General features: G+C 43.4%; 1 protein-coding gene and 1 long non-coding RNA gene across 3 annotated transcripts in view; one reads left to right on the top strand and one right to left on the bottom strand.

Annotated features, from left to right (window-relative positions):
• The window catches only part of SLC1A1 (solute carrier family 1 member 1), a 70599-nt gene extending 55465 nt beyond the window's left edge, over window positions 1-15134 (bottom strand). Inside the window, exon 1 of one of the 2 annotated variants that reach the window (XM_081152006.1) lies at window positions 14675-15134. In XM_081152006.1, the coding sequence (XP_081008132.1) occupies window positions 14675-14765 (91 nt within the window). In that variant the 5' untranslated portion in view covers window positions 14766-15134. The remainder of the gene's footprint in view (window positions 1-14674) is intronic. The other variant, XM_081152007.1, reaches the window with a different exon arrangement.
• On the top strand, window positions 15102-24421 carry LOC308564175. Its single transcript, XR_013999903.1, has 4 exons — window positions 15102-15380; window positions 15649-15774; window positions 21632-21715; window positions 24162-24421. It is a non-coding gene; the product is annotated as an uncharacterized lncRNA (long non-coding RNA).
• The last annotated feature ends 515 nt before the right edge of the window (window positions 24422-24936 follow it).

The raw sequence follows: 24936 nt of genomic DNA, 5'->3' as shown, positions 1-24936 counted from the left end.
TGGGGAAACAAGGTGGGATGAGAGAGTGACTTTAACCTTGCCCATCAGATAATCATATTCCCTTAGTCCTAAAACCCACTGAGGAATGGGCATATGACCCAATTAGGGCTAAGTAAGGCTCAAGCTAAGGCCCAGGAGTTTTGTTTGAACCTATAGGGATCAGAAACTTCCCCTTTTCTGCCTGGTGTAGAATAGGAAAATGGAAACACTGAGCTGTGCTGGTGGCTATCTCACCACCAATGGGAGTCTTGCTCGAGAGTGAAAACAACACCGGGGTGCAGAGACTATATGAAAATAAAGAAAAGGTCAGGATGATATTGTTTGACTGACTCCAGCTATATTTGAAGCCAGTTACTATTTCTGAGCTCTTAAGCTATCTGAGCTATAAATTCTTTGCCTCACCCCCCAACCTTTCTGGCTTAAGCCTTTTTGACCTGCATATTGTCACTTCCAATTAGAAGAGTTCTAAATTATAGGTGGAGAGAGAGAAGGTGTCACTGGTATTCTGGGTGCCTCCTCCACTTCTCTCTTTGCAAGGAAGAAAGGCTGGTTGGTGTCAGGGCAAAGCCCTCTGGATGTGGAAGCCAAGGGGGTGGGCCTGGGGGCTGGGCAAGGCAGGAGAATGGTTATGCTGGTACATAGTTACAGAGGTTACAGGAACCATTATACTTATGTCTTATTTGCCATAGTTTCCAAAGGCAGCAGCCACCAGTATCACTAGACATCACCAAACTAAGTTCTTTGCCATCATTCATAGATCTTGTATCTTTTTAACTTCTTTCAGCATGGCACTCAATGCCATAGGGCTCTGTGCTGGGTATCCTCCCGTTGTCTTTCGGATTTACTGTTTGCCCTTCTTTGACCTGTGTGTCCCAGGGGGCTGATCTTTACGAGCGTGTAACCCAAGGTTCCTTGTCTTCTGGTCTTGGCTGGTTTAGCCAAGAAGAGGCCCTAGCTGTAGATCTTAAAGATGATAGATGATAGATAGACAGACAGACAGACAGATATGATAGATAGGTAGATGATAGATAGATAGATAGATAGATAGATAGATAGATAGATAGATAGATAGATAGAAAGAAGAGAGATTGGAGTATTTATTGCCTTCACTCTCTCCCTGTCTTGCCACAGTTCTAGCAGTGGCTGTATTTCTCTGTGGCCATACAGGTCCTGTCATGTGGCCCCTTTCTGCAGGCCCCCAACCCCCATCTTAAGTTAAGCTCTTTAGGCATAAGCATTGTATACTCACTTCTGTACCCCCCCTCCATTGTCCCAGGCATTGAGCTTGACACTCCATGGGTGTTTGATTAATACCTGCTGCACTGAACTGAACTGGGAATACACTGTGATTGCTATTTAAGGCATGTGCCCAGGAAGCCACTGCAATTTCTGCATTTTCTCTTTTGTAATCATCAAACCTGATTACAAACGGCAGGAGAAAACAGAGGATGACATTAGCAGAGTGAAAAAACTGGGCCACAGGAATATGGGCATACATTCTGCCACACTGTCCCAGGCCCTTCAAACCCAGAGGGGCATCACAAATATGCGCTCTCTAAGTAACTCCTGACTCATGAAATTGTCTTCCTTCGACAGTGGCTATGGTAGTGCACCCGCGAGAAGTTGGGTGCCTGGTTCCTATGCCTTAGGACTTCTCCCAGGCTTCTGGGGACCCTGGAGTTCAAAGAGCCCCTTGGATTCAAATGAGGATGAGGCTGGTTGTAGGAACAGCCCACAGGAATCCGTCTCTCCAGCAAGCATCCCACGGGCATAGAGGCCCAGCTTGAGAGTGAACTTTTCAATCCAGAAACAACCAGTCTCCCCCCTCTCCCCCGAAGGTGTGCTAGTCCCACACAGGTGTATTTGGCTTATTTTCTGAGATAATATCTATGACTTGACTCGGGTTCTAAAATCTCTCTTTATTTTACTTCTGGTCTACTCTCTTTATTTTACTTCTTTTTTCCCCCCTTCTTAAAATGGTTTATATCTGATCATCTCATGGATGATTCTACCTATCAGCTTGCTGTATGCATTCCTGTGAAAGACCTTTATCTACTTTGTGGTCTCACTCTACTCTCTCCCCGTCTTGGTACCCGGGCAAATATTTGGTCTCCAGAGCACTGAAGAAATGACAGTGTACTCGCCCCAACTTACACAGTTTGGAGAGGCTCTGGAAACCTTTGCTCGGAGGACTTGCCTTGTCCTCAGGTTTAACACCAGGTGTCCGGGAATAATACCCTTCTGGATAACCAGTTTCACAGCTCCCATAAACACCTTCTTGGCTCATTATATAATTTGAGGAAGCCTTCTCCCCAGGGGTAAATGAAATCTGACCATCTACCACCGTGGCTTTTAGTCAGGAGCAACTTGAGAGCAGAGAAAGAGAACCACCTCTGGGAGAAACAAGCCAGTCATCCTGGACTTTCTAGACCTGTCGCAAGCATGGGGTTCCCAGTTTGATGAGCCCTGCACCTGGAATGCTGTCTAAGTAACTGGGACTCCCTGACTTCCCTTAGCCTGCCCCTCACCTCCGCCTCAGACACCTGTGTCACCTTGAACTCTGTTCATGACTCCTAACCTCGTGGCCTGTCTGCCAGCTGTTTACCTTCCTCTCCTAACGCCTGTGGAGCTGTAACTCTGACCTCTCCGTCCCCACTCCAAGGACTGCAGAAATGTTTACTTTTATCTTCCAGTAGTTAAGACATACTTAAAGACTTTTATGATATTTCTTAAATTAAAATGAAAGTGGTGGCCGGCCGGGCGTGGCTCAGTGGTTGAGCGTCGACCTACGATCCAGGCAATCAGGGTTCGATTCCCGGTCAGGGCACATGCCCGGGTTGTGGGCTCGATCTCCAGTCGGGGACGTGCAGGAGGCAGCCGATCAGTGACTCTCTCATCATTGATGTTTCTATCTCTCTCTTTCCCTCTCCTTCCCTCTCTCTGAAATCAATAAAGATATATTAAAAATAAAAATAAAAAATGAAAGTGGTCCCCAGTGTAGAAAGGCTGGGAGAGGAGTCTCTGCCTGTAATACCCCAGATGCCTCTTGTAACCCTCCCTGGAAGGATAAAGGCAAAGGCCAGCTTGTTAGAGTGTGAAAGGAAAGAACACTCAGAGTGTGAAACAGGCCATACAGACACCGAAAGGGGCCCAGGGGCCTTTTCACGCAGGATGAGAGCAGGGCCCCAAAATACACACAAAGATGACTTCATCTACCAGGGTCTTCAAACATGGTGAGCATAATCTTTTCACAGCAACACTGAGGATTTTTATTCTTGGAATCTCGAAATGCTTTATGTGTGAGGATCTTCAGCCCGCTTTCTCAGTACTACCCTCGAAGACAACTGATGTTCCCTGGGGCAGAAGCTATACAAGGGGAGACAGAATCTGCCTGCAGGGAGAAAGAGGGAAAATCTAAGCAAAATCTCCCAGCTGCACCCGTACCCACTGCAATCGCCAGCCCCTTTCCCGAGCGCAGGGCACTGAACAGGGTTCACAGGGCCTGCGAGCGCTCGGTGAGGAGCGCCGCGCAGGGAACTGGGGCTCTAGGCCTGAGAGCCCGTAAGCCCAGACGTCTACGGTTACTCACGTGAGGTTAAAAAAGCAAGCAAACCTCACTCTCTACCATTTCCACTTAAATAGTAGATGTAAACTTTTAGCTTGTTTTCAAAATAAACAAGCTAGTTGGAGATTACCAGAAAATACTAATATATTCAGTGCAGGTGGCAAACCAGTTTCAGAGGAGACCTGGGTGTGTTTCCCAGGGTCTGTGGGTTCTGGACTGACAACAAGATGTCAACCTCCATGACTCTGTGGAGCTCAGACGCTCCTCCATGTCACGAAACCTCAGGATATTCTCCAGGTGTAAGAAAGAAAGACATGAAGGGGAAGCAGAAACGGAGCAAACCTGTTATGTCTCCTGGTTGACAATTAACTTTTGCTAATAACAAAAGTAAAAGCCCATCTTCAGACTCTTTAATAACCAAGTTTAGTGTTTATCCAAGCAGAACAGGCAGCAAAGGCTGGCTAATTAATTACTTATCATAAAAATAATCTCCAGACAGGGAAAAAATGGGCAGGATATGGACAAGAATGTGAGAGGATGCATGGAGGGGGAAAGTAAGTTCACTAAAAGACACTGGAGTTGCTCACGAGGATGAAGTACAGCAGAGGGAATACAGTCAATAATATTCTAACAACTATGTGCAGTGTCAGATGGGCACTAGACTCATGGGGGTGATCACTTTGTAAGTTATATAAATGTCTAATCACTATACTGTGCACCTGAAGCTAATATAATATTGTATGTCAACGGTAATTGAAAAAAAAAAAAAAAAAAAAGACAGAAGTTGCTAAACAACACATTAAAAAAGACTCTACCACCCAAGGCTGATTTGGTTCCAGGCCGGGGCTCAACTTTGGGAAACCAGCTGGATCTTCCATTCTTTCTAGTCCGGAGCGCTTTCTGAAGATTAGACTGGCTCTGGCACTGGTATCCTGAGGTCAGGGTAGAGTCGGAGAATAACAGGGCCATGCTGAGCTCATAATAAAATGTCTTCAAAACGGTTAGAGACCAGGCTCGCTCTTTGGGGACCCCCAAACTAGTAGTAAAGTATATTTAGGGTATCTCGGCTTGGGTAAGAGTTCCCTGGAGTCTTCGCTCAAAAACCCATACAAATGAGTGGATAACCAGGGGATCAGTAGGATAGGCTAGTCAAGGATTTACCTTTGATTCAATGAAGGTGTTTTGTAATCAGTGGAAAATACTTTGGGGCATCTCCTATAAGTAGGTGCAATGCCATGAATGTGACAGACCCATAGAAAGCAGTTTTGTTTGTTTTTTTAAATCATCAGGAAACTGAGGTAAGAAAGAGTAGTTGTGAAAACATGTTAAGTAGTAGTTCCGTACAAGACTGAAACTGGACACAAGATCGGATAAAGGCCTCTGTACTCCTATTCTTCTCTTGACCTTTCCTAATCTTTCCAATCTTCAGGCCCGGGAATCCCAGCACACCTGCTCAAGCCCATTCCTGGCATCCTTCAGGACCCTTTCCCAGTTCCACCTCTTGTAGTTGAAAATGCGAGGCACGGCGTAGCTTCCTCACAGCACTTACCACATGTGGGCTGGTGTGATTAATATCTGGGCACGTATGGCCTCTGACACACCAGGACAAAACACAGACTTCAACTCTGCATCTCTGACCAGGAACATCAATGCATGTTCAATTTAAATTGAGCTCCTAATTGAATGCTAAATGAATAGATTTTCCTAGCAAGGGACAATCCTTTTCATCTTACATGGAAATTCCCTTTGATTAACAGTGGTTGTCTGGAGGATAGTTTTGGGGATTCCGAGGCCATAACAAAGTTCCGTGGTAGAGAGGGCTGCAATCCATTAGCGATGTCTGCCCAGGGCCGGACTGGGAGTTGTGGTGTAAACGCAGTATGATTTGAGAATATAAACAAAGTGTTATTAGAGCACAGCAAAGGGAGATTATCTCCCACTGTGTAGCCAGAGAAGTCTACATGATAAAAGTAAAAAAATCAGATCCATCTTCAAGGATGGGTAGAACAGTGAGTGAAACACACAAGCAAAAGTACTAAGATAGGAAAGTAAACACATCCTGGGAAAGCGACTATGAGACAAGTTCAAATAGGTTTATGTAGGAGACTGGGGGAAAGGACCAATGCTGAGGAATGCTCCAAGTTGAGGGACAGAATAAAGACCAGCCAAGAGACAGAAGGGATGGAGCAAGAGGGAAGATAACAGACTTTGTTTAGCTACTGCCCAAGAGTGAAGTCTGCAAGAATGGTCTGAACTTTCAGTTAGGCCTATCAAGGCTTGGCAGGAAGGAAGTAGCCTTGCTTAGTGGTTAACAACCTCAGTTTTGGAGTCAGACAGTCTTGGGTATAAATCTCAGCTCTGACTGTGACCTCAGCTGGAGAACTTAAGCCTTATAAGTCTCAGTCCCCTCATCTGTAGAAGAAGTAAACTTCCTACCTCATTGTGCTCAGGGTCCAACGGGAAAGAAATGTGCATAAACCTCATAGTAAGCCCTCAATAAATATTAGCTATTATGCGTGATTAACCGTAAGAGAAAGAACTTTCCAAAAGGGAAAATGTCTCCCTCATTGTCTCATAATTTGGGGAATCTTATCTGAAACCTATAAAGTAGTTAAGCGGCTCCAGAAAACAATTAAGTATATGAAATACACAGAGAAATTAAACAAACTCAGTTTATTTTCCAGTAATGGGAGAGGCTTGGACATTAAGCTTTCTGTCATTAAGCATTCCTGGCGATGATGCATTTTTTTGTTGACTTAATTCTTTATTGAGTTATAGGTAATCAGGTAACTCTCAAACAATACAACAGTGGTAGAAAAGTAATTTAATTATACGATCTCATTTAAGCTCTCTTCTCTAAGGGCTTACCTGTTAGTCGAGTAACTAAATGTAGTTTTAACCAACTTATAGCACTGAGCCCAAAGAGTTACCTCAATGCAGTTATAAGAGTAAACACACAGTGTGGACGGATCACTCTAAGGTGCTTTCTGAAATGAAGTTCTGGTCCCAAAGGCCATACTTTTGCTTCAACATGCAGACCTAGCAGAAAGGCACATGATGCTAGTTTCAGGACCCTTCCTAGACACATGAAGATGTGCTGTGACAACTGTCCGGTCTGTGGACACGGTTAGGAACTCTGTAACTGAAAGGGCCCTGGGAACAAAGCCTTCAGCTTGAGCATGGCGTGATTGGTGAGAGGGTCATATCTTCTCAGTGTGGTTCAGGGTCTCAAGGTAGAAAATGGGTCACAGTGTCCTCCCATCCTGACTGAGTGGAGAGCACCATCCTGAGCTCGCACGGTTGGGCTGGGCCTGGGAGAGGGATGATCCAGGACACACAGCCAGGAGTGTCTATGAGCGGAACTAGGTCCATCCATCCCGGAAAGTGCAGGAGTATTTGCTGGAAAGGAAATAGTCTACCTCTGGTAATGGAACAGGCAGTGCAAACCCAGAGTTAGCAACATTTCTGGCAAGGAGTGAGTCACTGAAACACTTCCTTTCCATTAACAGAGGTGTTACAGTGGAGCCACTAATTGCAACAGAGCACTCTTTGTTGCAATTTGGGGCTCTTTCCTCAGCAAGTATAATGAATTACCTCCTTCTAAATCTAGCTGTGAGCTAAACTATAGCTCCAAAGTGAATTATTGGCTTAATAATACTGTCTCCAATACTGCCTTCTATTAGACATATGTTTAACATCCAAAATAGGAAAGGCCATTGAAACACTTGCTACTTTAACAGACACTGCTGCAGCGGAGTTTAAATGGGCCACTCAATGTCATCTAAAGTGAGTGCATTTTCTTCGAGAGTGCTCGAGTTCCCACAGTATAAGTGACCCCAGATCTCAAGCCACACCAGGGGGATCCGCAATTCCTCAGGCAAACAGAGCTTCCCTGGCACCAGGTGTGCCACTGACTCCCTCCCTACAGGACATTTATTTTCAGTCTCAGATCTGTTAAAGGTAATCATGGTTTCTCACAAGTAATTAACATGAGCAAGTGCTCACATGATAATCCCACTTATTTACACCTTGTCTGGCTAACCCAGGGTTTTTACCCACCTGAGGGACTACATGAGCTCTACCACATCCTGACTTAGCTCACAATAATTTTCTACATCTGCGTCTTCATTTGAAGCTTCCTTTATTTTTCATGTCTGCTGCTCAAATCTGTAAACAGTGTATCTCGGATTAAGCAACATCTAACAGGATATTGAGTATTTATCAACCACCTTCTCTTTCCTGAGTACTAAAGTTGAATAGACAGACATACACACAACAGCCCCTTTCCCTTTTTCTCTGCACTTTAGCAATTTACATTCAAACTCCTTCCAACAGATGGTTTAAGAATGTATATACCAACCCTGATGTGCAGAGCCTAACACTTAAAATAATTTTTCACTCAGATAATTTTGTGTGAGGTTTTAGTTTGATGGACTTTGACGCACATGCCGTGCATAGAACCACCACCAAAAACCAGAATCTTTTTAGTGATTCCCTAAATCTGGTGGGTTCTGATTTCAAAATGAAAGCACCAGGCATAGGCACTCAAAGCCAAAAATTCTTTTCCTAATTCTTCACTATGTGGATCTTGGGCCAAGCCAGCTAAAAGGACCTTTTTTTCTAAGGTACATAAGCAGATACGTGTAAAATACATATACATATATAGAAACAACGTAAGTTTATTGAACTCACATTACTACTTTAATGAATAACCTAATATAGAACATTACCCTGGGAATAGCCCCATCTACAATTTCTATTATTATACTCAAGTCACTGATCAAGCAGTTCAAATGCAGAACAACTGACTCAGCATCAAGGCCACCTTACCCTCCAGTAATGATCTTTAGCCTTCCCTCAGTTCCCTCTGGAAGAGTTCCTCTGGCTCCTGGCAATGAGCTGAGGAATTACTATACAGTCACAGAGATAAATGATCTTAAAGCTAGAAGGAACCCCAAGGAACTTTCCAACCCAAGGTCAGTAAGTGTGCAAGGACACACGCCACTACTTCCTGACCCCAAGCCTTGGACAGACACCAGCAATCAATTTCCGAACTTTTGTTTCCAATCCTTTCTCAACAAACACATCACACCAGACAGTCCACTACCTATAAATGGGAGTTGCCACATGAATGGAATCCTCTTTGCTCTTCTAGCCAATCTAAACCTCTCTTCTTTCTGATAAGAAACAAAGGCCCAGAGGGTTTAACTATCAGATATACTTTCTTACATAGCTTTTAAGAGTCTCATTACTTCAAGGTCTCATTTTATTTTCAAGTTAGACTTTGAGCTCATTTATTCACTCCATAAACAAGTGAATAAACGTGAACATCTTACTGACTTTCTGGATCATAAATGACTCAACAATCCAACCGATGCATTGAGTCTACCAGCATTGTGACAAGTGATGTGACTATTGAGAAGAGCAGCACAGAAATCCTTCCCTCAAAGGCTTATGGGTCAGTGAGACAGGCAGAAACATTAGAATACATATATATATTCTTAAAATGTGTTTTTACTGATTTTTAGAGAGAAGGGAGAGGGATAGAGAGATAGAAACATCATCGATCTGCTCCCTCCTGCATGCCCCCTACAGGGGATCGAGCCTGCAACCTGGGCATGTGCCCTGACCAGGAATCACACGGTGACCTCTTGGTTCCTGGGTTGATGCTCAACCACTGAGCCACACCAACCAGGTAAGAATAAAGTTTAACTATAGAGTAATAAATACCAAGTAGATATTGGTGCTGTACAGTGGGAGAGCATAATAGTCCTTTCCAAGGTGGTGCCCCTTCCAGGACTCCCTCTCTTGCTAGAGATCACCACCTCCTTCTCCTGCGGACCAAAGCCAGCCAAGCCCCCCCAGGTTAACCCACGGAAGACACTGCACAGCTGTCTTTTCCTTCCCACTCCCATTGCTGCCACCCAGCAGAGGTCTCCATCGCCCCCTGCCTGGACCTTAACAGTAATCCCCTGGGGGGGTCTGCCCCACCTGCCAGTTTGCCCTGCTTGGATCCACTTTCTACATCCATCCACCTCAACGATCTTTTCTAAAGCACAGCTCTAACCGTGTCACTGCCCACCTTAATTAATCCTCAGGGTCATGTCTGAACTCATCAGTGTGGCATTCCAGGCTCCCCAGGATCTGGCTCCTGACCTCTGCAGCCTCGCTTTTTTTGTTTTCCCATGTCACCCAATCGCACTCTCTGCTCCAGTCACACCGAGTCCCTTAATTAGAAGGTAGGAAGGGCAGAATTTGAAGGTGGAAAGAAAAGCAGGGCAGCCTCCTGGGTAGAGGGATGAGGTAGGTCTGAGCCCAGAGTGGAGACCAGCCTGGCTGATCAGTCTGGCATATGCCACTGGAGCAGTGACCCTCCACGGCACACACTGCAACTCCGAGGGTCCCGTGGAGGCACACTGCTTCCCCTTCTCGGTCTCGGTGCACGGTACAGAATCCTTACTCCCCACCCAACGCGGCACTCGGCCAGAGGACCGTGGCTCCCAGGTGGGTCAGCAGGAAACGGGGAGCTAGGTATAGGAGAAGCAGCCTGAAGGAGAAAGGACAGGAAGACCTGGTGTTGCCAGTTACTAACTGAATCTGTTTTCTCATCCATATAACACCTACTTTATAGTTGCAAATTTTTTCTTTTCATAAGCATTTCCTAAGATTTCACTAGCCATGATGCAAATGAGATTAGAAAAGTATAATACGTAAAACACACAGGTTAACTGCACTAGCCTCATAAACGGGTATCACTTTTCCCACCCTTGCCTCTGCAGTCTGTGGCCAAAACAGCTGCCAGGAAGAGCTGATTAAAATACAACCAGACCATGTCACCACTCTGCTCAAAACCTTTGAATGGTTTCCCATCTCCCCGTAAAAGTCAAAGTCCTTATAATAAAAGATCTTACACCATCCTAGTGCTCTGTCCCCCTCCTAGCCTCCTGCCTCACCCATCCCTCCTCACTCCACTTTATGTCTTTCTCAAACAAGCCAGGATTCTCCCCAGATATCTGTGCACATGTTCCCTCACCTCTTTCCAGTCTCAAGTCAATTGTCACCTTCTCAGCAGAGCCTTCCCTAGAACCCTATTTAAAACTGCACCCCCAGCCGCCTCCCTGCTTTGTAACTCTAGAGTACACTGACCATCTAACATACTCTGTTGTATTTTACCCACTTATAGTTTACTGCCTACCTCTCTCCGTTTGAACATAAATTCCACAAGGACAGGGGTTTTTATTGTTTTGTTCACTGCTGTGTGCCCTAGCTCTAGAACAGTCCCTGGCACACAGTAGGTGCCCAATATATATTTGTTGAACAAATGATTTAAGGGTTGATTACTGCAGGTATATTCCAAGGCTGAGGTGATTAGAGGCCCAGCAGTACCAGGCCTGGGACCTGCCAGAACAAATGAGCTTCATGGATAACAAAACACATTTTGAACACTGCGACACCAAAGGCTCTGTGCAGGTGATGTGCTGGGCCTTGAATTAGCCTGAGCTGTGGTTTGCCCCTGTCCTCAGGGGCTTCACAGACACATAAAAACAGACAGAGCAAGAGAGCTTATCCCATGACTCAAATGAGCACTGCCAGATATACACTCCAGGAGCTCCAGTGCAGCAGATGCAAGGCTGGGGCCAGGGCATTACTAAGAACATGAAGGAATGGTTCTCGGTTTTAGACAATGGAATTTGAATCTAGAAATGACTGCTTCCTTGGGCATGCCAAAGAAAATTGTTCAGAATGAATAAGCTTGCCAGCTCTGTCGTGTAAATAACATCTATTTCCTTTCCTGAAAATCCGTAAGCTAGAAATCAGATTTTCCAAATGACTGAAATGAAGCACACCCTGTCTGAACAGAAAGATCGGGCTGTATGCTGTGAATGGGGTGAGGATTCCACGAGCGCTTTACCAACACCATACACAATGTGATCGTTACTGGGGGACTTGAGTCAGAACGCTCTGGCACGGAATTCGTACACAGCCATTCCGCATGAGCAGAACTCCCACTGGAAGCACAAAAAATTCTACCCTCAGAGTTTCTGCCAGTTAAACGAACCAAGAATCAGGCTATGGGGCACAAGACAAAATGATTAAGCCTTTTAGAAAAATATCCTTAAAAAAAGAAAGAAGAATGCTCTGGAGGCCGGTATTCCCCAAGACAGAGCATGTCATCAGAACACTCCAATTACCTTGAACTCTGTAGTATAGGGCAGACACTAGGCAGAACGGAGATATACCATGTGACTTTATTTCATAAGAAAATAATAACTGCCTCAGAATCAAATTATTCAGATTTACCTTAAGATAACATTTATTAAGTACTTATTATGTGCCAGCCACACAACTGTCTGTTTTCACGTTATTTTAATCAACCCTGATAACAAACAAGGTCATGACAAATATCCCTATTTTCCAGATAAGAAAATTGAGGATCCCAGTTAATAAGATATTTGGCTAAATGGTAGAGCCCAGTAGTGCCAGAATTGAAATCCAGCACTCTTGACTCTAGAGTCTGTGTTCATTCTACTATACTATAGAAGGAGGGAAACACCTGTAGGAACTGCAATGAAAGCAATGAAAATTGTTCCCTATGGTGTTTTCGTAAAGGCCCCTCCTCTGAAAATCCAAGATATTATTTCTAGGACCTTGTAGGCTTTCACCAAAATTAACAAAGATGGTTATTTAACTATTCAGTCCCCTTATCTCGTAAGAATTTGAGGAAATGTTTAGCATTTAGCATCTTCTTGTCCAGGGAAAGAAGGAACTTGCACACCTAATAAAGATATATGATGTCTTGAAAAAATCAAAGGCTTTAAGATGGTTCATACTTTTGTACCTCATTTTAATAATCAAAATATTTTAATGTGTCAGGGCTACTGAATTACAGCAGGGACCAAACATTTCAGCGGCTATAATAAGAAAACGACATTCTGTCAGAGTAGTTAATAAATTTAAGAGTTCTTACTTCTTTAAGATCCATATGCTAAAAGGTCCAGAAAGGAAGCTTCATGAGAGTGTTTGTGATTTTCTGTATCAATTAAGATTATAAAAATAAACTTAATATCATGACCTAGTAAGGGCTTATGGATGGACTCAGCGTCACTGCTGTAAATTGGCTGGAATTTCACTCCTGGTTAAACAAAGGAGCTCGTGCAGACTACACAAACAGGTATAATTTCCACACAGGCCCAGTGCTCCAAATAAAGAGGCAAAAAAGGGACCCCAGGAAGTGCCTGTGACCGACGGGCACACTGGGGGTAGCCTAGGCTGGACACTTCTCAGACCAGGAGCAGAAACACTAGGAGAGTGGACTCCCCTGCGCGCTCCTGGAAGGGCAAATGTCCAAGACGACTTCAGCTGGGCCCTTACAATTTTTATATGGTAGTTTTCCTTTCTGAATCAAGCTCCTGGGCTCACTCACATTAAAACTGGAGGAAAATGACCATCAGAACCAAGTGCCAGGTCTGCAAAATAGGCAGGCAATCCCTCTTCACCCCAAGGATGTATTTAAGCAACAGGTTCTAAAGGCCAGGGAACAAGTGCTCAAAATCCTTTCCAAACCAGCCACACATGGTTTACAGCTGAGTATCTCTGGAGAACCCTGTGGCTGAAAAGGCAGGATTCCACTTCCACAGGGAATTGGGAGGGGAATGCCAGCCTAGGATTAGCCCTGAAAACTGTCCTTAAACTGAGTCTTAACATTAATTCTGGACTCTTATCAGAGGAAAACAGTCAAGGCCATCTCACCTATTTGGCCACAGGAAAATCCAATAACTTTCTTTGTGGCATCTGTCATTTAAACATGGTGGGGAAACATAAATCTTCCCTAAAGCCACGTGGCCCTTCTAGGGGGAGGTACAGCAGAGGTAAGCGGTCAAGACTTGGTTCTCTACTTCTTACCTTTCCTCCCACAAATGGCGTCTGCTAAGGCAATTCAAGAGTGTTATTTATTTACTAGAAACCTGACTTTACTTTGCACGAAGTTCTAAAGGAGCAAATCTGGGGGGTTACATGGGGGGGCAGCAGCTGCAGAGGCAGAGGCAGGTGCAAGAGGTTGGGAGAGGGACAGGCTCCCCCCACACTCCTCCCCGCAAACCCAGCTTCTGTTTCCAAACGGAAGGTGGGGACTCTGAAGGAGTCTCACCTGCTATGTGTCCTCACCCGTATGAGCTCACAGAATAAAGGAAAGAGACATGGCTCCAACCCAAAGAGGAGCATGCCAGAGCCCAAGTTGTACAACAGCCTGGCAGAAATCCAGAATCTAAACAGGAACAACGCATACCTCTGAGCAATGGCTCAGACATCCACCTAGTCCGGTGACCTGTCAGGAGGGAATCACTTAAATGCATTTTTGTTGAAAAACAAGCAAATACGACTTAAAAATTATTTTCGTTAGAAAAACAGTGTGTGCTGAGCAAGGAAGTTCAGGGAGACCGTGCCTGCACATTAGCAGGGTGGGAAACCGGGAAATCCGAGTTCTCCTCGGTCGCTTCTGCCCACCCCCATAATCCCCGAATTTGGCACGAATGTGGCAGGTTTTCAGAGCCCAGGTGCGGGCAGGTCGTGCCTGCCGCTGCCTGCGAAGGCACCTTTCCAGGCACTGCCCATGGTGAGCAAGGGCAACACACCCACCCTCCCGCGCTGGCCATCCCTGAGAACCGTGACCCACAATCTGTCAGAGCAGCATGGCTCTGGTCACAAATTGGGGAGCAGATACAATTAAATACACACACACACACACACACACACACACACACACACACACACGAGCACGCACGCTGGCTTCCACTCGGGAAGAACTGAGAGCTATTTGCTTCCCTTTCCCCCTCCAAATCCCTTTGATCATTGTGGGTAACGCAGGGACCGGCAGTTGGTGGAGCCCCCAAATGGGAGCCCCCAAGGAGCTTTGTTCTTCGCACGCGGAAAACAACACGCTCGTCGGGGGAAGCCCCCGCGTGGGGTTCGATACCGAGAAGGCGCCGAGGGACGCGGGCACTGGATGCGCCAACGCCCGCTCCCCCCCCCCCGCACGCGCCCTCCCCGCACGCGGCCCGGGCGCTGGAGCGCGTGAGGCTGCGCGCGTCGCCCACCCGCCGCGCGGCTCACCCAGCACCACGGCGGCGACGGTGGAGAGCAGCAGCCAGTTGTTCTTCAGGAAGCGCTTGTAGTCGCAGCCCTTCCTCGCCGCTTTCTTCATGGTGGGCGGTGGGCTTGGGGCCGCGGCGGCCGCTGTTGTGCGCGGAGCTCGGCCGTGCGCGTCGGGGCCGCAGGACCGCGGGCGGTTCCGCGGCGCACTGGAGGCGGGATGCGGGAGCGTCGGGGAGACGGTGCGCGCCGGCCGCTGCCGCTGTCCTGCCGCCGCCACCCGAGATTGCGCGCCGCGCCTTCAGCTCGGGGAATATGCGTGGCGGGCGCGCCCGGCCCCTCCCGCCGCCGGGGCGCTGTGCGGCGCGCGTGCCAACCAGCGAGGAGGAGGGCGGGGCGGCGAGCAGGAGGCGGGTAGGTGCGTGTGCGGTGCGCCCGCGGTCCCGGCGGACCAGGCGTGGGAGCGCGCGCTGCCCGGCGCGGGAGCCGAGGGGCGGCCGGTCCCCCGGGCGCGGCGCCCGCCCTGCCCTCCTTGGAGCGTCTCGCCGGTTTGTTTCTTGCTGGGCCGGCTAGGTTTCCGCGTTTCGGGCTCCCTCCTCTCGGTAATCCAGAACGGGAGGAGCCGTTGACCCCTTTGGCTTGGCCTTTACCCTGCACACCCCTTCGGTCCCCTTTCTCCGCGCCAGCCGCCACCAGCACCTCCCCGGAGGACGCGATGCCCTTTCGGGTAGGGAGCCTTGGGGGGAAACTGGGTTCTGCCTTGGGTCCCCTGTGCTGCCCCGCGCAGCCTCTGGGAGGAGGGAAAGAAAGACACCTGGCTGGGGGGCAGCACAGGACTGTGAACTTTCACGTGAGGCCTCTGACCACCTTGCTCCCCCCGCCCCAGGATTATTAACTGCCCTTGAGTCGCGGGAGGTGAAAGTCCAGCAAGATCGCCTGTGAACACAGGGCTTGGAATGGGCCCTCTTAGAACTTCTCTTTTGTTCCTTGCGAAGGGCTCTGTGGCTCAGAAGGGCCTCCACACGGTGAGACTTGGCAGAGGAATGAAGACCAAGAGGTTCTGATGAGTGGGCGGGGCCCCTCGCAAAGGCCAGAAGGACTGGAAAGGCAAACAGAGCTCGGTAAGTGGTACGGAATGCCCCCTGCGTGGCTGGGCGAGTCTTCTGACTTTCTTCCTTCTATCCAGTTTTTTCACCGTTGCTTATAGAAAGTCCCTCTTTTCACATCACCACCTTCACAGCTCTAGACCACCTCCTCTTCAGATTTACTAACATTAAGTGAGCCCTGAACCTCTTTCTATTGTGGAGTCTACTCTCTGATTGGGAAGGTTGGAGGATCTCGCCAGATAGATTTTCTGATGACTAAAATCCCACAATTAGAGCTTCATTCCTTTGGCTTAAATGGATAAAAGTATCTTTGAAGAGATAATAAAGTAAGCTTACAAGCCATATACACTTTAGTATGAATGAGTTTACCAGCTCCCTTCCAGAAAGAAAATCTATTATTTATTTATTTATTTATTTATTTATTTATTTATTTATTTATTTATCTTTATTGTTGAAAGTATTACAGATGCCCCCCCCATTAATCCATTCCACCCCCCCACCCCCTCCTGAGTCCAGAAAGTAAATTTTGAGAGAAGGAAAGATAGAAGGATATCAAGGTCATTGTGTGCTGAGGAATATATGAAGAAATGTTAGGAAAAGGGAAACTATCAAGAAAGAGGGGACAAAGATTTTCATCTCACACTAAAAAAGATGGAAGTACTCAGATGTCCAACATGAAAGGAATAGTAGATATATTATGGAACTGCACGTAACAGTACATTATGCAGCCTATATGAAGGAAGTTTATGAACTTTCTAAAGCACATATTAAAATATTGTGAAGGAAGAAAGGAAGATTAAAATTGTATGTACAATATGATCACAACTATGTAAAACAAACCCATGAACTTAGAAAAACGCCTAGAAGGAAATACACCAAAATTTTAACAATGCTCATCTTTGGGGGATGTATTTTCCAAAGCGTTTATTTAGCATATCCATGTCCATTACAGTTGTGGGTAGGACAGTATTTAAGAAGTAAATAGGCCCTGAAGAGAGAAAAAAGTGGAAGAACATAAAATGAACTTTTACATCATAACTTTTTGAGGTGTAGTAAGACAACTACATCTGGGTTTTAGGGATAGAATATTTAGGTTTAAATCTTAGCACCACCACTTACCAGGTGGGTGACCTGGGCAAGTTGCTTAAATATTTTGTGTCTCAATTTCTGTACCTGTAAAATGGGGGCATTAATAGTATTTATCTCATGGGGGTATTGTAAGAATTGAATATAATGTGTATAAAACACTTAGACCAGCCCTGGCCAATGTGGCTCAGTTGTCACCTACACCAAAAGGTGGCCCGTTTGATTCTTGGTCAGGGCACATACCCTGGCTACAGGTTTGATTTACGTCCGGTTGGAGCATGTACGGGAGGCAACCGATAGATGTCTCTCTCTAAAAATCAATAAAATTAAATATATATATATATTTTTAAAAAGGGACTTAGACCAGTGCCTGGCATACAGGAAGTGTTATCACTAGTTTTACTTGGAGTCAACCTGGGCAGGCATCTTCTAGCTTCCTCTCTCTGTTGCCTGCCTGTTGTTGTATACCCTTAATCCCTTCTGAATTACAAGAGCACTTGCATATTGATCAGTAGTAATTGCCCTTTAGAATTGCAACGAACCTTTAATCTATTGCACGTTCACACCTAAAGCCCATATAGGGCCTATTTGTTTTATGCTTATTTAAATTATGCAAATTTAAAATAGTGCAATGTAAAAAGGTAAATAAAGCCTAAATATATACACTCATTTTGAAATAATGAAAATCTCCTAAGTTAAAAATAAAAGTCAGGAATCTAAAAAGTTCAAAGTGAGTGGGCCAAGTGAATGATAAACTCCATTTATGCTATTGCTACATGGCCGTTCTGCTTTAGCTGATAATAAAAAATAATTAATAAGCAAACAGTTCTAATGCACTTATGTGCTAGGCATCTTTTTAACTGCTTTACACATATTAACTCATTAGGGCTCCCTCAAGCTTAGTGAGGTAGGGACTATTGCTACCTCATGGGGCCCTTTGAAGAGTCAGTCAGGCGAGATGTTTGTATTTTCATTATCTTCATTTTACAGCTGAGGCGTCTGAGTCAAAAAGAGGTTAAGTGACTTGCTTAAGTTCTCTTCATTAGTAAGAGGAGCGAGGACTGGACTAGGTAATCTGACTCGAGCTAAACGCACTAATCCGTGCCTTAAACCTCTGCCTCTTATATAAGGAACAAATACAGAATTGTTATGGGAAAATTACTCTTGAGTTACGTGAATTTTACGTTATGCAGGATCTTCAAGAATCCAGCTGTGCATATCCAGGAGACACTAAGGTGTCCGAACGTGCTGTGCTCCAGTGGAAACTGCGCGCGTTTTATGGGGCAGTGACTGAATTTCTGTCTCCATTGCTGCTTCTGGCACCTAATTATGATTTCTCTGCTTAAAACAAGAAATGGTCAAGGAAGCATCGCTTTGGGGAGGGGGTAGAGTGGAGACCCCTAGTGCTTAAATTTTACTCTTTTACTTGATGCTGCCTCCTGCATGCCCCCGACTGGGGATGGAGCCCGCATCCCAGGCCCCATTTCCAGGTCCCTCAAATTCCTTCCTCTTGCTGATACAGATTTTTGGTTAATTCTTACTAGATTACATTTGGCCAGTGTGCTTTTAAAATTTTTTTTTAAACATATCAGTAACTCTGGCACTTCATTTATTGTTATTCTTTTTTTTATTATTGGCCTGGGATAGTCATGAACACAAATGATCTCCAATTGGACATGTGTTAACAGGCATTTCCCTCTTTCTGAGGGAAACTTGAGCACTCAGTTTCTGGAACAAAAACTTCACTCTTCTGTCCCGCCGGGCGTGGCTGAGCAGTTCACCTAGGATCCAGGAGATCGAGGTTTGATTCCGGGTCTGGGATCATGCCTAGGATGCAGGCTCGATCCCCAGTCGGGGGTGTGCAGGAGGCAGCCGATCAATGACTCTCTCATCATTGATGTTTCTCTCTCTCTCCCTCTTCCTTCCTCTCCCTCAAATCAATAAAGATATATTTAAAAAAAATAAAAACAAACACTTCACTCTCCTGGGATAAGAATTTAAAGCCAAATAGAAAGAATTGTTAGGAGTTTTACCCCTCCAAAAGAATGTTAACATCTCTCTTTTCCAGGTCCCTCAAATTCCTTCCTCTTGCTGATATAGATCTCTGGTCAATTCTTACTAGATTACATTTGGCCAGTGTGCTTTAAAAAATTTTTTTTAAACATATCAGTAACTCTGGCATTTCATTTATTGTTATTCTTTTTCTTTTATTATTGTTGACTCATAAACTCTTTTGTTAATTATTTAAAAAAGGAGTCTTTGGCTTTGCCACACAAGGTTAAAGCAGGAGGTGAGAGCCTGGCTTTACATATCCATTGGGATAGAAATGAAAAAAGGCACTCAAACAAAAAGTCAAGTTTCAGTTTATGAGCATCTCTAGAAATAGTTTGCTGGTTGCATTCTACCATCATAAAACATATTCAGTTGATTGCTTTGCCCTCCTGGGGTCTTCATGGGGAGAAGGAGGTCACAGGGTACTAGCGTCTCCTTCAGCATCTACAACTGTGCAGCCATTCATGACCGATGGATGGTAAGAAGGATGCTGTCAGAATATTCAGACACTCTTTTGTAACAGTCTCTTCTTTCTCTTCCAATCTTGATCTGGATTTAATTTATCTCAGACTGATAAATTAAAGAGTAAAAGAACTGTAGTTCATTAAATCTTCATAATAATTCTCCAAGCAATATTTTATTAAGATGATTTGGCTTGAAGAGACTTATATATTAGTTAGATGTCCTTGAACTCTTGGATTCAACAGAACTTTGCTCTGTAGGCTTTATTGCTCACTCTGACAAACTGAGGAGCAATCCCATTTCATTTCAGAATGTGAAAAAAAAGTTATCTGCTTCCTAGAATCTGTGTGTCCTTGAACAAGTCATTTAACTTTTCTGAACCTGTTCCCTTATCTGAAGGTACTATTTAAAGTAATGAACACAAATGGTCAATACATATTTGAAATATATGAAACAATTTCCAGTCTCACTGGTAGTCAACTAAATGAAAATTTAAACCAATGTTTGTTTACCAGCTGAATAAAGATATTTTAACATAAAATATTTTAAAATTCACAATTATAAAATTTATAATTTTAACATTATAAGTTGTAAACTTGGAGAAGGTATGGAGAAATGGGTAGTGTCACACACTGCTGATAGTCCTAGAAAATGCTATGACTTGTCTGAGGATAATTAGACAATTTGTAACATTTCCCATCAAAAGTGTCTATATTCTTTAACTCAACCATTCTACCTCTAGAAGTTTATACCAAAAAAATGCCAAAGGGCTGCTCATCCCAGCTCAGTTGGAAACAATCCTCACCCAAGGAAATTTTTTCCATTGCTTTTCAGAGAGAGTAGAAGGGAGAGAAAGAGACATCGATTGGTCGCCTCTTGCATGGTCCCCATCCAGGGCTGGGGATCGAGCCTGCAACCAACATACATGCCCTTGTCTGGAATCAAACCCAGGACCCTTCCATCTAAGGGCCAATGCTCTAACCTCTGAGCCAAACCGGCTAGGGCTCCCCTTTGTTTTAATAGTAGTCATTCTAATGGGTGTGAACCAATTCAAATTTAAGATTACAGAGTTTTGATTAAACTTCTTTGATTTACTGTGTATCATTTTTTTCCTTACTCTGAAAATCTTGGTTCTTAAAGACATTAATTTGTGTATTTATTTCCTAATCTTAAATGTACATATAATAGTTTAAAAAGCAATATCAATATTCCTTCTAATAATAAAACCACTGAATGCAGCTTAAGATTTCTTTGTGGTTCTTTTATCCCTAGGGTATATCCCCCAAGGGATATATAGTCAAATTACTGTGTTTGAAAGTCACTTGAAATAATTATTTTCCTTGTGTGGTTATGCTATCAGTTTGATACACAGTTGGAATTATAGGTTTCCATTTGTTTTCAAATTTTAGAAATTATATTTTTAAAAATTTGATAATTTTTAAAGTATATAAAACATTTATATAGTTCAGTCAAAAGTATATAAAACAGTACAATCAGGGAATTCTCATTTTAATCTCCATCTCCTCTCTTCTTTTACTCTCTTCTCTCCTGCCATATGTAATAATTAGTAGATATCTATTAGTGTTTGATTTATTTTTTTTTTAGAAAATATGTTTCAAGCTGCCAACATGAAATCACAGAATGTGGACTTAGAAAGAAATGTATAGTAATGCACTGCTATGAAATATTTCTACCAGGCAAGTAGAACCTTAAGGGCATAGATAATAATAAAAGGCCATAAAAATAATTAGGAAATAGTGAGTTTTTTAGTATTTATTACCTTCATTTTTGATATAATAATTCATTTAGTTTTACATTTATATAGTTTTATTTTTTTAAGTATAAGTATTTAACACCAGTTCACAGACATTTCTGAAAATTAAACAATTGGCTTTTGTGAGCTGGTATGAGCCTTCACACCACCCAATGTATACCTTGTTTTAATACCTGAATAGAAAGTTCTGTCTGCCTAAGCTAGCTAGCACTAGGATCATCTACATATTATGATATGCATAGGGTCAGTTTTTCTCTCAGGAAAAGAAGTTCAAAGGCAGGCTGCCTAGTGTTTGTGTAGAAACTCCATGGTTGGTTCCTTCCTCTCTTCCTCACGGTCCAAGGTGGCTGTTGGAGTACCAGATATCACATCCATATACCAGAGAAAGAAGGAAGTGGGAAAAGGCAGAATGGGCACACTGCTTGGTGGAGGCAGTTTCCTTTTAGAATATTTCCTGGAGATCTCATACAGCTCTTCTGCTTACAATTTGCCATACAGGACTTAACTACCTGGTCACACTAGCTGTCAGATAAGCTGGAAAATGGAGACAATTTTGCAGACTGCCGCCTCAAATAAAATCAGGTGGGTTTTTTTCATTTTAAAAAAGTAAGAATTAGGAAATAAATATTGGGAGGCAACTAGCAGGCTGTACCCTTGTACCTCTAAGTAAAATTTTCAAGCTCATCTCCCAAAAAGCTACCTCCGAGTACACCCTGTATCTCCTCTCTAATCTCCAGTGTTTATGCTCCAGTGATCATTTTGGGTACAATATCATAAACTTTCTTATGCCATTATTTTGGTATTTTATTTGTATGTCAGGTTTCTACTTCCTAATTCACTTATGCTTTGTGCAATTATAAATTTATATGGGCAAGGTCTATATTTTACATTTTTGTTTTGTTTCTTTTACAGCTTAAAAAAGATTTTTAAGACATAAAATGAAATTCGTAATAACTACAATTTGATTTGGAGAAGCAAATACACATGAAAGACTAAAAAATACAGAGTATTATATACACGCCCCTCTCTCTCTCCCTCCCCCTTCCTTCTGTTATTCCTTTCTCCCTCCAGTTTAATGTAAAGGGAAACCTAGGGAAGATGGAAGGTAAATCTTTTATTTTGGCTAGGCAATGCCAGGTACAAATTACTGGTAATTTTTAGGAGCTGGAATTGGTGATGTCAACTTATGTTGAGTCAGATTTCTTTTGTTCTGGGCATCTCACAAGAATGACTCTAAGTATACAACTATTATCCTACCTACTATTAATATGTGTTAATTTTTCATGTTTTTGAACTTTGTAAATATAATATCACGCATCAAATTTTATTAGGTCTGGCTTATTTTACTCCACATTATATTTATGAAATAGTCCAATTTATCAAAAATTTCTTCTAAGTTTGGTGCATTTAGGATTTTGTTTAAGAAATACTTGTGTACCCCAAGGGCATGAAGATATTATGCGTTATTCTTTTGTTTGTTTGTTTGTTAATCCTCACGTGAGGATATTTTCCCCATTGTTTTTCAGAGACAGTGGAATGGAGGGAGGAGAGACAGAGAGGGTGGGGGGAGAGAGAAACATCGATGTGAGGGAGACACATCCGCTGGTTGCCTCCAGCACGTGCCCCAACTGGTAGGTGGGGAGCAAACCCCAAACTCAGGTGTGTACCCTTGACCAGGACTCTAATCCTCCACCCCTTGGTGGGCAGGGGAAGCAATAACCACTTAGCAACACTGCCAGACTGTGCGTTATTCTTGAGGCTTTATTGTTTCACTTCTCTCATTCGATCTAAAATCCACTGGGAATTCATTCCTTTGAATGGTGTGGGGTAGAGGTCAGGATCATTTCCTTCTGTGGATATCCCATCAACACAGCAGCATTTATTGAAAATATCATCCCTTCTCTGCTGCACTGCAGGGTCACTTTTGGATGTGTGTGTGTGTGAATCTGTTCCTGGACTCTCTGTTTTGTTTCATTGATCTGTTTGTCTGTCTTTCCAGCGATCCCTACTCTGTCTTAATTATGGTAGCTTTAGAATCAGCTTGGGTATTTGATATTGTAAGTCTGCTAACTTTTTCTTCTTTAAGATTGTCTTGCCTATGAATGATCCTTTGGATTTACATATAAAGTTTAGTTAGTGAATGTATGCAGAAAACTTTCTGGAATTTTGTTTGACTGTAGATCAATTTTGGGGAGAATTGGTATCTTTACCATATTGAAGATTTGTGGATTTTGAGTCTGTTAATACATGAACCTGGTATATTCCTTCATTTATTTAGGTCTTCTTTAGTTTTTCTAAATAATATTTTGCAGTTTTCTGTGTAGAGGTCTTGTGCATCTTTCATTAAGTTTTTACTGTTGTAAATGGTATCTTTAAAATTTTTTAATTTTCCAATTGTTTGTTGATACCTAAAATTGATTTTTTATGTTAATCTTTCCAGCAATCTTGCTAAGTTCATTTATTAATTCTAATACTTGCATATTATCTTTTATTTCCTATTATCAAGCATATTCTTTGTAAATAATGACAGTTTTACTCCTTTCCTTTCCATCCCTTCCCTTCCTTAGCCTTTTTTGTCCTGGATAGAACATTGAAAAGATGTGGTGACAACAGACATTCATGTCTCCTTCCCAATCTTAGGAGGAAAACTTTAAATATTTCACCTTAAGTAAGATGTAGAACTATTTGCTATCAGATTATGAGAGTTCCTTTTAGTTTGTTAGGAATTTTCTTAATAAATGGGTGTTTAGTTATATAAAATGCTTTTCTTCTGCATCTGTAGAGATAATTATATGATTTTCCCCTCTTTTTCTGTCAATGTGGTGAATTATGGTAATTAGATTGTGAATGTTAAACCCTTGCATTCCTGAAATAAGCCCAACTTGGTCATGATGTGTTATCTTTTTTATGTTTTTTTCCTAGATCACATCTGCTAATTTTAGTAATAAATTTTACTTCTATGTTCATGAGCATATTATTTTACTCTCTTATAATGCCCTTATCAGATTTTGGTATAAATGTTTTGTAGGCTTCTCAACAAGACATCTCTATCAGAGGATTCAAGCCTGGCCGGGGGTGGCCCAGCGGTTGAGCATCAACCTAGGATCCAGGAGATCACAGTTCGATTCCTGGTCAGGGCACATGCCTGGGTTACGGGTTCGATCCCCAGTAGGGAGTGCAGGAGGCAGCCGATCAATGACTCTGTCATTTGATGTTTCTATCTCTCTCCCTTTCTCCCTTCCTCTCTCCGAAATCAATAAAGATATATTAAAAAAAAAAAAAAAAGAAGGTTCAAGACATAAAAGGGAAATTCAGACCTAGATGAAGGCGGGCTGAATAACCAAGGAAGCACGCTATCTGACCAGGAGAAAATACAAGGAAGGTGGAAATGGCAGACTTAAAGTCTACACAAAAGAGACAAAAGGATGCCAGATGCCTTTGAAGAAGATTCCTATGAAGAAGACCCTTTAATTCTGGTTCTGCCCTGAAAGTATCGGGCAGAAATATATCACCAGGGATTGATGGGTACCGATAGAATTATTTCAAGCTACAGAGACGGAATCTGTCAAAATCCTAAAAGACTGTGTCGGCAAATATGGAAAACAAAACAGTCGCCTGCAGATTGGAAACATTCAGTATACCTCCCATGTTTTCAAGAAAGGAGATGCCAAAGAGTGCAGTAACCATAGGACCATTGCTTTAATTTCCCACCCAAGCAAAGGAATGCTCAACATGATGCAACAAAGGCTTCTACCATTTACGGAGCAAGAAATGCCAGACGTTCAAGCTGAATTCAGAAAAGG

Source organism: Miniopterus schreibersii, assembly GCF_964146895.1.
Source record: "Miniopterus schreibersii genome assembly, chromosome: 11".
Classification (NCBI taxonomy): Eukaryota; Metazoa; Chordata; class Mammalia; order Chiroptera; family Miniopteridae; genus Miniopterus; species Miniopterus schreibersii.
This window is presented reverse-complemented; position numbering and strand designations above follow the sequence as displayed.